Below are 15,331 nucleotides of genomic sequence, written 5' to 3' on the forward strand. Positions count from 1 at the left end.
TGCTCGAAATCCGACCGCCCGCGGAGCCACTGAGCCCACAGCCCGTGTGCACGGCAGTGGAACGGCCGCGGAAAATCCCGCCGGGCCACGCCGGCGTCAGGGTGGTGTTCAAGCAGAGCAGTCGACAGACACGGCTCCCGGATGTTCGCATCCTTTTCTTTGCGCCCTCTCGAGAAGGTCAAGCGAGCCCGCGCCAAGGCGTTCGCAAGAAGCCGGGCCGTGGGGACCTTGACGGAGAGAGGCGTTTTGCCGGTGCCTGTCGGCTCCCGCCAAAAACCCGCACGGTCGCGGTGCTGCTGACCCCACAGCCCATATGCACGGCATCGGAACCGCCGCGGAAAATCCCGTCGGGGGGCGCCGGCGGTGCGGGCAATTCAGGCAGTGTAGAAAACAGACACGGGTCCTCGAATTTCAATGTCCTCCTTTTCGCGCCCTCTCGAGAAGGTCAAGCGAGTCCGCGCCAAGCCACTCCCAAGATGGCGGCCGCGGGCGGCGGGCTGCAGTACCGCTCTCTGCCCACACGGCGGCAGCACTGCACCGTCCCCTCCGGAAAAGCCTCGGCAGCGAATGCCCCGAAACATCCCGCGTGGACAAGAACGCCAACAAAAAAAACCCTGCCTCTGACCCGATAGGAACCGAAAGAAAAAGCCTTTCCTCTTAAACTGCATTTCAATCGATTTTATTTTTATATTTTTCATATTTACATTCACATTCGGATTTGTAATGGATATTGATGGAAATTTTTTTTTATGATTTCTGACATTTATTCGTGTTCCATTTTGTTACATTTTATATTTTTATACATTGCTTACATATTTCTATAGTTAGATTTCTATATCTAAAAGGTTCATATTGCTTAAAATAAACCCCTGCCTCGATCCAAGTAAAAAACTTTTTTAAAAACCCTTTATTTAAGCTCCATTTAGATGTATCTCTATTTTTCGCATTTATATTCAAATTTATATTTTAAATGTAGATTGATGTATGGTGTTATTTATAGTCTATCTCTTCCTAATACTTATTTTTAATTCTATTTTATATTTTTATATACATACCAGTATACATTGATTATATATTTCCATATTTAGAATGATAACAAAATAAAATGCATATTAATATTTTTTCCATTAAAACCCTGCCTCTAAACAAATAAAAACAAAAAAGCCCTTTCTATAAAAGATGCTTGAATATTTATATTTTTTTTTCATCATTATAGTCACAGTTGAATTTTTACTTTATATTGATTTATAAATATATATCATATATATAATAAGATAGCAAGATAGAATTTTAATAATAATTTATCTATTTCGTACATACCGCTAATACTTATATTTACTTACCTTTGAATTTTTATATAGATCTTAACGTATTTAGAATATATTTCTATACAAAGATTTCTAATTTCATTTTATTTCTATTCATAATTTTTATAATAAGATCCCTACCTACTACCAAATAGAAAAGAAAAATCCCCTTTATTTTAAGCTATATTTAAATATTTCTATATTTCTACTTTTGATTTTTACAAGTATTTATCTATTCTATCACAACATATTGAGGTACTATATTTCGATATATAATATTTATGACATGTAATGTGTTATAATAAGACACATACAGTAAAATGTGCATTATGTACTGTATTAATTCCTATTGTTTTATAATATTCATATATCCACATATATTAATTATACATTTCTATATGGATATTTATGTATATAATCGATATTTATATGTATATAAACATATAAAATACTCTACATCAAACAATATAATACCTAATAGTAATGGATAGCATTATTTATGTTACATGTTTAATTTGTTTTCCGTTTATATTTAAAATTGAAGTTTTATATTCCCATTTTCATATTTATGCATTTGTTTTGTTTCATTAGAGTTATAGTTAAAACACTGCAGTTATAATCTAATTCCTAAAAATAAAATGCCAAAACAAACAGCATCAAATTCCCACCAATACCGTCCAAAAAATTCAGAAAGGCTCCACCAGCCAACCAACTACCAGCAAAAATACCCGCACTACACTCCTTTCACTAGCAGCTCTTATCACGTCACAAAAACGAAACAACCGTTTTAAAAAAGACCGATAGAAACCCACACAGCAAATCACAAAAACCACTAAAAAGGAAAAAAAAAAAAAAAAAGCCAACTAACTTACCGTACTCCAACCCATACAAGAGACCCCCAACGTTTCTAAAAAAAATAATAACCAAAACTCTATCACTACACTAACTCATAAAGAGAACACAGTGCTCCATAAAATTAACTAAAAAGCCCCACCAAATAATTACAGCTATTAAAAAATCGGAACCACGAAAAAACAAAAAAATCACCACCCAAATAAAATAAATACCTAAAGAGATCCACCATGGAAATGCCCATGTTCCCAAAAATAAAACTAATAAAAAAACAACAACCAAATACATCAAGCTACAAAAAAAAAAAAAAAAATTATATTAACAACAACAAAATAAGTATTCCTAACTCAAGAAACAAATATTGCCTAAAACCATCAAAACACAAATACCACCTAGAAAAAAACACGTCGCCAAAAGAGAAACGTAACCACAAACAATATCTCCCAAGTTCTCTGCAACAATGAAACATACACGGCAATCAAATAAGCCAAATGAATGAAACCCCTATAATATAATAAATAAGAATGCACTCATCAATATTAAAAAAAAAACTCACCGATTAACTCCAGGACACTCCCTCAAGCCCACCAAAACAAACACTATGCACTCGCGCTAATAAAAGCCTCCACAACCGAATTAAAAAACGACCCTCTACTTCATGCTACGACCCAGAAAAAACAGTGTAAACCTTTAGAAACACATCCTTTAAAAACATAAGAACCGATCAAAAAGAAATCCAACAACACTCAACCCAAAAAAAAACCTTGTCTCGAGCACCCGAAGCAAGAACCGTAACAACCAAGAAGCGCCCGGGGCCCTTCTCCTACAGCGACGCCGATCAAAAGCCAGCGATCCCAGGAGCTCCTCAGGAGCGCCTCAAAAGCAGCGCAGCGAGGGAGGCTGGAAGATGCGGAGCCGCGCTCCCGGCCCCGGGCGCAGCGCGGCTCCGGCAGGAAAGCGGCTCCTCCGGCAGGCAGAGGCGGCGCCGCGCCGGCAGACCCCCGCCCGCTGCCCCCGGCCCGGCGGGGCCGGCACCGGGCCCGGGGGGCCCCGGCGGCGCCCGAGCCCCGCGCCCGGAGCGGACGGAGCGGCGGCACCGGCCGGCACCGGCCCCGCCCGCGCCGCCTCCCCCGCCCGCCGGCCCGGCCAAAGCTCCGCTCGGTTCCGCACGGCTCGCGCCGGCGCGGCTCCGGCGGGCCCGCGGCAGCCCAGCCGCGCCCAGCTCCCCTTCCGCCCCGGCCGGCCCCGGCACTGCCGGCAGGGCTCCGCGCCGGACCCTTCGCTGCCGGGCCGGGGGCAGAAGAAGCGCCCCGAATGCAGCGTCACAGCCCGATCCCCGCCCTGCCAGCGCTGCCACGGCTGCAGCTCCCTTCCTCTGAAACGCCGACACTGACGCCACGCTCCGGCGCGCACCTCACCCCAACAAGGGCACGGAAACGTGCGCTCCCCTTCAACTGCGTCCCCTAGAAGGGCAGAAAAGAAGCGGCTTGCCTCAAATGATGGCAAAAGGGGGCTTCTTACCTCAATCCAAACCCCTTAAAAGGCGGGACCACAGGACTGCCCCCTCCGATTCAACCTCAGGATGACGAAATCTCAAAGAGAAAGGGGAAAAGTCCCCGCTACAAAGGCGCACCGGCTCACCTGCTTGGCTGCTGCTTCTCGGCACAAAGGTTTGTCCCTCGGCTCCTCCTTTGAGCAATGCTCCACGTTTCCAGGTGGGGATCCAGGTGATCCCCCGGACCCTGTCCGAAGCGCTCACCGTCCTTCCAGGAGACAGCCCCGGGAGCCCCCCATAAACTCCTCTTCTCCAGCAGCTCCGTGCAAAAGCGATGTGAGGAAAACCCCCTAAATCAGCCCCCAGAGGAGCCGGCCCCTCCTCATCATCCTCACAGCTCACACCTGGGGCTGTTCTGAGCCCTCCTCATCATCCTCACAGCTCACACCTGGGGCTGCTCTGAGCCCTCATCATCCTCACAGCTCAAACCTGCCGCTGTTGCCACCCTCCAACAGCGTCTCTCCGTCTCCAGCACACAGCCCACTTCTCACAGACACAGATCCAACAGAAATCTGCTACGGGCGTCGGCGTTTTTTAATCCATCTGGTTACACGATTAAAACACATACATGCACTGATGGTGATTGAAAGAAAGCTTTCCCCTGGAGAAAATAGTCCTTTTGCTAGCACACTTTGATACACCTTCGCAAAAAGCAGAATCAGCACCAACTCCTAAGACCCCTGCCGAGGAACCCAGCCCTGCTCGGGGCACCCAAAGCAGCAGACCTCGAAAAAGGAGAGGAAAAGTAAAGCTTGGAGTGGAAAAAGAGAACAGAAGTACAGCAGCCTTTAAAAATGCCTGCACGGAGCAATAGTGGGAACCACTCACATTTCTTCTTTCCTTGCTTTCTGTGATGACATAAATAGGAAGTAAGAACACATTAAACAAAAGGCAGAGCTAGGATTTTACAGGTCTTTATTTTGGCAGGCTGCATGATAAACGCCTCTTCCGGGGCTGCGACACGTTTGGGGGAATGGCAGAGAACGGAGGCAAAAGGTGCCGGGGAGCCCTTTCTGTTCCCTTCAGCCCCTGCAGCTGATCCGCTGGTTTCAGGGCACTTGCTTGGCTCATTCCTAGAGAAAAAGGCTAGGGCATGATTTTCAGAACTACTGCCCATCCCCAGTCAGTTTCCTACGTTCCTGCATACAAATGAGTGGATCAAGAGAGGGCTTCTTTCCAAATGAGTTTAGCCATAGATTCCTCTTCTTCACCAATAGCTGTGAAAACGAAACACTTGCCAGGTTTTAGTATTCTACACACACCCCTCCCAGGGAATTTTGGGGCAGCTTTGGGTCCCTCTGCGGGACGGCACCCAGCGTGACCCGCCCCCCTCATTCGCCACCCACCCGCTCCCGCACCGCAGTGTGCGTCCCTCTCCTAGGGACCTTGGGGTGCCCCAAATGACATCAGTCATCAGTCTCTTCAGTCTCTAGCCTCTAACTCTGTCTTCAGCCTCTAACCCTGACCCCCGAAGAAGGCACAGGACGAGTCCAACTGCCCCGAACAGCAGCCCAGCACTCCCTTCCAGCCCTTCCCACACCTCCATCCCCCCAGAAAGGGACTCCGCCGCAACAAGGAAGGGGGGGCAGCCCCCAGAAGGCTCGAAGCTCCCGCCCCGCCTCGCTGTCGCGGGCCAGGGGCAGAAAGAGGGAGCGGCAGAGGCGGCGGGGACGCGGCACGGCCGGCACGGCACAGAGCGGGGGCCGCTCGCAGCGCGATGCCGGCGGAGCCGCAGGTCCGGCAGCGCCGGGGCGGGGTCCGAGCGGCGCGGGGGATCCGCCGAGAGCCCCGGCCCCGTGCGGGGACTCCCGCAAGGCCCGGGGGGCGCCGGGCTCCGGCCCTCGGGGCTTTATTCTCCGGCGCCCCGAGCCCCGCGGCTGCGGGGGAAAGAAGCGAAGGGGCGACGGGAAGAGAGGAGGGAGAGCGGGACATGCGAAAGGGCGGGGAGGGAGGTCGGGCTGCGGAGGAAAGCGGGCGGGGAAGGGAAAGGCCGGCAGGGCAGCAAGAGGGACGGGCCACAGAGGAGGGAGAGAGGGGGAATGGAACGGAGCAGCGGGGCAGGGACAGGAGAGGGAGGAGTGGGGGGGGATCGCGTTTGCAGGAAGAGGAGGAATGGGTTTAGGGGAGAAAAATTGAGAGAAGGAAGTGTTATAAACGAGAGTTTATTTTAGCCAGATTAAAAAATAAAAATAATTTTATTAGCGGTCAAATTCTATCTAGCCAGCCACACAGAAAGGACAGAGCCGAGCCCGGGGTCGACCCTGGGTGTGCAACAAGGAGTCAGCCTCAGCAGAGGTTTTCCCCTATGCCCACACACCTCCATCCTGGCACAGGCGGTTTTTATAGGGAAAATTCTGCCTGAGGCCAAGGTTTTAGCAATCAGTCCTTTCTTCTATTTGGAGTCCATATGTTAATAAGGATTTCTTTTTGGTGATGAGTAGAAAAATTCAATGTTGGGTGTTTACGGGAAGGCTTCATTCACATGGATCTGTCTGAGTATTTCCATGATATCCATCTTGGACGATCAGCACAGACGATCAGCAGACAATGGCCCATCTCCCGGCCGAGCCACATCTGTTACTTGTAAATCAGTTTCCAGTATACACTCAAGTCTTACCTACAAAAAGGGGGAGGAGGGGGGGAGGAACTAATACAACGGGCATGATTTAACAAGCATCCAATATTACATATTTCATACAAGGAATGGCGCGAATTATATTTACTATATTTATTATATTTACTACACATAACAGAAGGAAGGGTAGAGGTTGGGACGGGAGGGGAGGCTGAAAGGGGATGAGAAGGAAAGGCGGGAAGAGAAATAAGGCGAATACGAGCAGAAGGAAGAAAGAGTAGAAGGGGGCACGGGAGGGGAGGCCGAAAGGGAAGCGAAAGCAGTCGGCTTTGGGGAGGAGAGGAAAAGGGGGGAAAGGCAGAGAAATAAGGAGAATACGAGCAGAAGGAAGGGCGGGGGGGGAAGGAGAGAGGGCCGATGCTGCGGAGCCCGGACAGAATCTATGGGTCCCCAACGCGCTCAGAGGGAGCAAATGGCGGTTGGGGAGATTCCCGGCACTTAGATAACCTTGGCCCCGCGCAGCCGCCCTGCGGTCCCGCGCACCTGAGCCAGCGCCGGGCCCCGCACCTGAAGCTCCGCCCCGGCCCGCCGGGATGGAGGCGGGGCCATCGCTCCCGGCCCGCCGGGATGGATCAGGGGGGTGCCGGCCGGGGTCCCGGGCGGTGATCGGGGGTGCCGGTTCGGCTCCCGGCGGTGCCGGCCGGGGGTCCCGAGCGGTGCCGCCTCTGCCCCGGCGGGCGGGGTCTGGGTCTCTCTCGGGCCGGAGCACCGGGGCGGCGCTGGGGCCGGGATCGGGACCGGGACCGCCGCGGACGGCGGGAGCCGCTCTGGGACGGGCACCCGCGCCGAGCCGGCGGCGGCGGCGATTTCCCGGTGCTGACTGAAGCCGGCCGGGGTGTGGGGACCCCCGTGCCGCCCCAGCACCCCCAAACCCCGCCACTCCCCGCCGTGCCAGGGAATTTTCTTTCTTCCAGTGCAGGCCGAGACATTTCTATGAGAAAACTCAAAACTCAAGGGTACGGGGTCTGAGGGGAAAGAAGAGATTCTGGTATACATTCAAAATGCATTGTGAAAAATAACATGGAACAGCTCATTTCCTCTCCCAGCCCGGTTTCTGTGTGACCGTCTGTGATTCCAGCTGCTCCGCTGGGATTGGCAGCCTGTGGGACTGTAATGACTTGCCAGGTGCTCAGCACGACAGAACATAACGGGAGAACTCCCCGGCTCTGGCAGCGGAGCCTCTCGGCAGTGTCCCGAAAGCCCCGCAGTGCCAGCATCTCTGCATGGAAGCTGAGGGGCTCCAGCGCAGCCCCTCTGCAGCGTTCCTCTGGAGCTGGCACTGCCCAGCGCCCCTGACCAGGGTTTGGGGTCCCTGCACAGCCCCCGGCGCAGCCCCCTGGCTTCTTCCAGCTCCCTTCAGCCAGGATGATTTTCTCGGGGGTAGGAGCACCCAAAGCCAGCGGAACTGGCCTCAGCCACTTTCTGTGGGATCTCTCCTCTTCCTTCCTCACCAAATTTCCACTGTCAAAGCCCAGCTTGAGGCTCAGCTCCCCATCCCCTCAATGTCTCCAAGGAATTGGGCTTGGATTTCCCAATCCAGTAGGGCAGAAATGCTCTTGTCCTTACTGGATATCCTAATAGCAGTAATTGGTTAAAAAATAATTGAAATAAATTAAAGGAATGAAGAGAATCTAAATAAGAGCTGCCAGCTCCAACTAAAAGATGCTCAAAGCCCTTATCAATAATTTGCTTTAATTAACCAACTCAAAAAAAGTAATTAACACCACATTGATACAGTATGATTCTTTTAAATGGAGTTTTAGATAAATACTGTAGAATGTAAAAAGCTTTGTAAACCCAGAAACTCTTTCGAGATAGACAGGGCACAGCTGCGGAGAGTCTTAGGTAGTTTAGGGGAAAAACCCCAAAGTTTTCATTCTTTAGCATTTTCCACCCTGTTGTCACTGACAGCAAACATGGCTTCAGCCTCAGGAAGACACGGAGAGTCAGGGATTTTACAGATCCTGCTCTCACCTCAGCCTTTCAGCAGGTAGAGTCTGCAGGGAGAGGGAAGAAAAAGGGTCAGAATGGACAGCCTACTTCCAGAAAACCATCACCATTCATAAAGCAGTAAGCAGAGCTGTAAGAACTTCCCCAAAGGTTCATTTTCCTGTGGACTGAGGGCTCTAAGTTGAAGCACAGGCTGGACCTGCCATGGACAGACTACGGGAACCCCAGAAGTAAAAACCACTGGGCCAATTCCATAAAACACTACAAAATCAGGCTCCTAGGATGTGGCCATCTCTTCTCTCATCTGATGGTGGAAGCACAAGTAATGATCTACCCTCCTGTGGTGTTTTTTGGGATCTGCAGTGAACTGCAGGGGGAAAACAACAAAGCCTGAGTATTTTGCACGACTGGAACAGAAAAGTGGGGAAGAGGGATGCAGAGGCACTCCTGGGGTGATAACTGGGATCCAGCCTCTCCACACCAATGGAAGCAGAGACTGAGTGACAGAGCCTTTGGGACCAATTTGCTGGGAATTCATAAGAAAACGGATAAGTTTTATTTTGGTGTCCTAGTTTAGGGCAAATTTGGGGAAAACCCTCTGGGAAGAGCCCCCAGAAAACAAACCCCCACGGCCCCTCCCCACCCACCTGGTTCAGGAAAAAATTTTCTCTCAGAGAAGTGGAAAAGAACCTGTTTATTCAATGAACAAAGCACTCCCCAGCACCAAAAAAATTAACAACACCAGATGACAACAAAACTCTTTCACCACTCTGAAGAGATGAACAAATCCTGAAAGTCTTTCCTGGGAGTCGTTGCCCGGGTCTGGACGCTGGGGATTTCTCTCCAGCACTGGGGATGGCTGCTGCAGATCACAAAATGCAGGCTTCCAGTGTTCCTTGGTGTCTCCCAGATCCCAGTCTGGAGCAGGTTGGATGGTATTCAGGAAGAGGAAAGGAAAAGAGACAGTCCAGGGAAAGAATTGGACTGCTTAGCTAAACTAACTAGGAAGTAAAGGCAAAAGCAGAAGCAAGAAAAGCAAGCAAATGTTTTTTGAATTAAGAAGATAACACTACACTCAACTGGAGAAGAAAAAAGTGAGATCTGTTAAATTTTCCTAAGCCAGGCAAAAAAGAAAGCCAAATCAAACCAAAATAAAAACTTAACATAATAATGAAAAAAAAAACATATCAAGCATATTTCAAGAGAGTTTAAATTGGAATGAAGTGACTTACTTAGAAAGCTTGAAAAGCTGCAATGCTGCAAAAATCTAATGCTGCAAAAAAAGCCTTTTCTTACATCACATTTTCTCCCTGAACTTGCAAAAAAACCCCGCCAAACTAACAATTCACCCCATATCGTTCTTGAGTCATTCCTGTCTTTGAGCACGAGACAAACTAAAGCTATGGAGACAAGAAAAATATAAGTGACTTAATGCTGGTTCTTTCAAAATTACAGAATCACAGGGAGGTTTTTCCTTAGCTTAGCTCAGCAGATACTGAATAGCAGGGAAGTCAGGAGATAAATGTTTTGCTTTCAGAGACAAAAATTTAAATAAATATTTACATTAAATCAGAAATCAACAGATTGTCTGATCAGAAGTCTTTATTAAGAAAAAAAGCCCTGGGGTATCCTCTTAAGGAACATAAAAGGAACTCCTTGGCTGGGACACAGCCTCGGTCAGCGCTGCTTCCATGGCTCTCAGCTCTTTCCCAGTCCTTGCAATGTTCCCAGAGATCCCAGAGGATGGCAGGGCCAAGGCTCACATTCGCCTTCTCCGGCAGCTCAGCATGTATTTCCTGTCACACTTGCCTGTGCAGAGCAGCCACGCATGACTCGACAGTGCTCAGCCTTGTCTCCAGAGCTTTGAGTATCACATCCACCTGCAAAATAGCCAGGAAGAGATTCTGGCTTACACACAGGATTTGACAACACAAAGAGCACATGTGGATGTTAAAAAGGGCTCAAATCTCATCTCACACCACCGATTCTTTTCATTCGATTCTTTCCCTGCTGCTCTCATACTTTGAAAGCTCACCCAACTCTAACATTCACTGTCCACACAGTGGACAATTTTCCAGCCTCGGTGTCAGAGCAACACACTCAGCTTAGCTGGACAACTTCCTTACACTATTTGCTCCCAGCTCTTTCTACCTGCAGTCACAAGATTTTAGTAGAGCAAAACATCAACTTGATTTATGATTTTAGATTTCAATACAAAGCTACAGCAAAAGCAGTAAGTCAATTTGCACGAAAGGCAAGAAGAAACATGACTAAAAGTTAAGTGAAGATCTGTAGAAGTGAATCAGAACTAACTAGAAAAAACATACCAAATTACTGAGACATAAATAGGAACCTAATGCTGTGCTTGATAAACAGAAAATGCTAATTACCATAAAAATGGAAGGAAAAGTTACTGAAAATCTTGAATAACTCAAGATACCAATGACATGCTACAATGCACTGAATTACTCTGGGTGAAATAAGCTGTTCCAAATAAAGTGTTGAAGAACATTAAGGTTTCACAGAGGTGATTTAGACAAAGAATGGTATGAGGTTAAATCTCACCTTTTCCAGCACCTCCTGCAAGACAGCTCGACTTTCAAGAGTAAGCGGTTCCTCATGAATAAGAGCTTGCTTTGCTGGGGTTCCTAGAACATAGCTGAGATGCCACAGTTTAGATCATGCACTTCTCACTCTGAAGCCAAAAATCCAGACACGGCACTCCTCCAGAACCCTGAGAGGCAGCCATGGATTCTGAAGCTGCAGGATGCAGTGAAAAATTGCACAGACACCAGGAACAGTGCAGCGCTGGCTGGGAGAAGCAGCATTATTCTCCAAGAAAAGTGCATTCTGCACCCAGGTTAGTGCTGTAGAGAATTTTACTGCCATGCCATTTTACTGCCAAAAAATAAGGTATCACAGCTGTAGAATTAAGAAAAAAACCCAAACGCACTGTGCAGAGCACAAGGGTGAACATCCACAGCAATACAGCAAAATAAATGTGAACTTCAGAAAAAAACAGAGGCATTAAAACTAGTTTGGGTGAACACTGTCCATTAGAACAATGCTTGCATAAAAGAACATTGGCATAAAGCTGTGATTCACTATATACTTACTGAAGAACACCTTAAGACCACTTTTCAGTGCTATAAACTGACTAAACCCATGCACACTTTCATTTTCTAGACAGATTTTAAGAGGGCTGAGTGAGAGTGTCAAGCACATACTCAGCTGTCAGATTTGCCTTTGCCCACCTATTATAGTTTGACATAGAAGTGAGTGTTCTCTAAAAGTTGGAGTCAAATTAATCAGTCATCAAGTTTAGATATTAACACTTAAAGTGACCACTAAAAGCATTAGACACGCCTCTGAGAACACAGGGGGTTAAAAGCAAAGAACTCCCAAGAGAACTCTCTCTTCTGTTCCAGTCCACCACGAGTAGAGAGGGGAAGCCATGCCACCAGTAACTGAAGCAGATCAGAGACCCAGAAAAAGAAAGATGGGTGAGGAGAATGAAACCAAACCAGCTGCCCCACAAGACATAAAGGTAAAAAAGCCACTAAAATGTCCCAAGCAAACTCCCAGAGAGAGAGAGAGAGAGAAAAAGAAAGAGCCCGTTCCACCTAAAAATTTAACATCATGTGCCAGCAGTACACCACAAAGAAAACAAAAATAAGAGAAAAGCAAGTGCCCAGCCATAAGAGTTTAGCAGCCTACTGTAAGATCTCACCCGTCCTGGGAGCTTAATACTTTTAACCCTTTCCTGAAAAAAAAAAACTTTACAAAACCTTACTCCTCCTTAATCTAAAAGAAAAGAGATAGCCTAAGACCGAAATGTCAGAAGAAAATGAGGGAAGAAGGCTAAGTAGAAAGAAATACTAGAGTAGCCTTAGCTAGACTTTTCTTGTATTGCCATAGACTAAAACAATTTTCTCCTACAAGACAGAGACTGCATTTTTAAGAGGATAAAATTACTTAAGCTAAAAATGTACAAGAGTAAAGTAAACAAAGAAAAAAAGTTAAAGAGGGTATAGCAGAACCCTATAGCTTCAAAAAAAAATATTATCTCTGTTCTTGAGACCCTCAGCCCCAGAGAAGGAAAAAATGGTGGGGACTGTTATCCCAAAAAGAAAAAACTGTTACTCTTTTAGTCCTTAGCAAAACATCCTTAAAAATAAACCCTATAAGCAGCTTCAGTCCATGCACAGTGGTGGGAGCACTGTGACATGGAAGGGAAAGTGTCACAACAGCAAATTTTCTCCAGACAGTACCATGTGTGACACAGAAACACAAGAAGTTACAATTGTGTTTCTTAGAGATCTATAACACAAGACAAACTCGTCTCTCCCTTGATAAACTAAAAATTAATTATCTAAAGAATAGTAACTTAATCAAGAATCCAGAGTTGTGTCTCACTGTGTTTTAGTAGAAATTGAGTAGAATGTTTAAAAGGTTTTCATCCTAAATTCTGTGTATTCCTTTTATTGTAGTTGTAAAATAATAAAGTTTTCTCCTTTGTTTTTAAGCTCAAGCCTGCTCTGCTCTGTTCCTAATCACATCTCACAGCATTCAGTTAAAAAACGTAAATTTTCATTAAAGCGCTGACATTGTGCCAGTGTCAAACCATAATGCCACCTTAGCAAGGACAGAGCAGTGCAGGTTGGACACGCCCCAAGTTCTGCCTGAGCCCCTCTGGCCACACTTCCTGCTGATAATCCGACCCCTAAGGACTCCAGACAGGCCTATCTGGGGCTTGGTTTGGGCACTCCTCTGATCAAATGAGAAGGACCCTTCCCGTGCCCTGGACCTGGTGATATTTTCTTGGCTGGAATGCAATTTCTCATACAAACGGCAGTTCCTCACAGCTGAGCACTCTGATGCCAACAGCAGCAACACAGAAAACCACTCTGGGACAGAGCAGCAGGAAAAGCTCCCTCGAGACTTCCCAGAGATATGACAGGAGCACCCTCAGTGTGATGCCTGGTGAGTGAAGTGGAACTGGCAGGCTGACCCACAAACATTCTGTCTTTACCTGTCAATGGAGTCAATACTGAAACAGAACAAATCTCTCTTATAGTCGAGGTTCCTTGAGGTGCACCTGTAGATGCTGCCAAGTGTCGTTGAGCAGCCAGAGCAGAATAAGGTTTCTACCATGCTGTAAGAAATAACATTTATTTAGAAGAAAATAAAAGGAAAACTTCTCCCCATCCTTTTTCTTAAAAAAAAAAAAAAAAACACACACACAAAAAAAAAAGCCTCCCTATGCATTAGAATTTTTTTAGGTATTCATTCTTGCTTTACACATTGTAAATTATGAGCATTCATCTTTCAGCCTGAATTTGCAATAGCTCCTCAGGCTGACTGACCTCAGGAAGACCATCAGAATCACTAAATGGTGGTCGGGACATTAAAGCTCATCCCATTCCACCCCCTGCTGTGGGCAGGGATACCTTCCAATGTCCCAGGCTGCTCCCAGCCCCAGTGTCCAGCCTGGCCTGGGACACTGCCAGGGATCCAGAGGCAGCCACAGCTGCTCTGGGCAACCTGAACCAGGGCCTGCCCACCCTCACAGGGAAAAACTTCCTCTGATATTTCATCTAAACCTGCCTTCCTTCATCCTAATGCCATTCCCCTTGCCAATGGCTCTGTGTCCCTGTGAGAAATCCCTCTGCCTTAGGCCACAAGCGCTTGTACAGAGCACCCCACATAAGAGTTCCAGGGGCTCTGGGGGCCCACGAGCACCCCGGGGCCTTGGTCGGGCTTGTCCTCAGCGCCTTCCCCGCGAAGCCCCGGCGGTGCCCGGCGCTGTGCCCGGCCAGGACCGGCCCTCACCATCCGCACTCGCCGGGCAGCTTGGAGACCTTCCGCTCTGGGTCCACGGCGACGCTGGCGGCCGCACCTGCAGCGGGAGAGAGGGAGGGAAGGAGGGATGGCAGGAGGGATGGCAGAGGGACGGCGGGGACACGCCGGGGCGGCGGGGCCGGCACTCACTACGCAGCAGGATGCAGCCGGTCTCCTCGTCGTTGGACACCCAGCTCGAGGTGTCGCCCACGGGCCGCCTGCAGCCGGTGCACATGAACACCATGGGCATGGGGGCCGCGTCCGCCCGCCGCTCTCGCTTCTGCCGCTCGGCCCGGCCGCCGCCCGGCTCCAGCAGCGACAGCGAGTACTCCAGCTCCGGGCAGAGCGCCATCGGGTCCTGCCCGCCCGCCGAGGGACCGGCAGCGGCCCCCAGCATCGCCTTCGAATGGCCCGCCGAGGAAGCGGCAGTGACGGCGGACATCGACCCGGAACCGCCCCCGCGCCGCCCGCCCCGCTCGCCGGGGCTGCCCCGGAACCGCTCCCCGGGGCCCGCCCGCGCCGCCCGTGCGGCGTTCGGACCTCGTAAGGGCACGGAACTACGACAAAGGGTGTGGTTATTCCGGTACATCGGTTTTGTATGAGGCGATTTATCAGGTCGCACCTAAGTCAGGGATCCCCCCCTGAGCTGGAAGGGACCCCCAGGGACCATCCAGTGCCACCCTTGCCCTGCCCAGACACCAGCAGTCCCACCCTGGGCATCCCTGGCAGCGCTTTCCAAAGGCTCCTGCAGTTCTGGCAGCCTCGGGGCCGTGCCCGTGCCCCGGGGAGCCTGAGCAGTGCCAGCCCCTCTGGGGAAGAGCCTTTCCTGATCGCCAACCTAAACCCCTCCGGATCCAGCTCCAGCTCTTCTCTGGGTCCTGTCCTGCTCACGGGCAGCAGAGACCGGAGCTGCAGCTCCCGGTGAGCTCTGACCTCAGTCTCCTCCAGGCTGAAGAGGCCAAGTGTCCTCAGCCACTCCTGGCGTGACCCCTCCAGACCCCAGTCCTTTCCATCCAGATACATTCAGGAATGTTTTCCAGCCCGGCTGTGCTCGGGAGCTCCCAGGAACAGTGCACTGCTCGAAAAGAAGGGTCTGTGATCCAGCTGGCACTTGTCCAACCTGTCCCTAAGTTACAGGGCACCCATCTCAGTTTAAAACATCCTGAGAAATAACATGAGTGACCGGCAAGA

The 15,331-nt window shown here is 49.1% G+C and overlaps 1 protein-coding gene across 2 annotated transcripts; it reads right to left on the reverse strand.

Moving 5' to 3' along the window:
- Positions 1 to 8,978: 8,978 nt before the first annotated feature.
- On the reverse strand, positions 8,979 to 14,588 carry MIS18A (MIS18 kinetochore protein A). 2 transcript variants are annotated; one of them, XM_021538976.4, is made up of 6 exons: positions 14,291 to 14,588; positions 14,132 to 14,198; positions 13,332 to 13,454; positions 10,865 to 10,958; positions 10,109 to 10,179; positions 8,979 to 9,217 (listed from the first exon to the last, which is right to left on the reverse strand). In XM_021538976.4, the coding sequence occupies exons 1-6, from the start codon at positions 14,580 to 14,582 to the stop codon at positions 9,169 to 9,171; spliced, it is 696 nt and encodes a 231-aa protein (XP_021394651.3). In that variant the 5' UTR covers positions 14,583 to 14,588; the 3' UTR covers positions 8,979 to 9,168. The 2 variants fall into 2 exon arrangements, with proteins under 2 accessions (XP_021394651.3, XP_077646310.2); XM_077790184.2 differs by lacking the exon at positions 8,979 to 9,217 and having other exon boundaries at positions 9,884 to 10,179.
- Between the last annotated feature and the right edge of the window lie 743 nt (positions 14,589 to 15,331).

Source organism: Lonchura striata, chromosome 2, assembly GCF_050655825.1.
Source record: "Lonchura striata isolate lonStrDom1 chromosome 2, ASM5065582v1, whole genome shotgun sequence".
Classification (NCBI taxonomy): domain Eukaryota; kingdom Metazoa; phylum Chordata; class Aves; order Passeriformes; family Estrildidae; genus Lonchura; species Lonchura striata.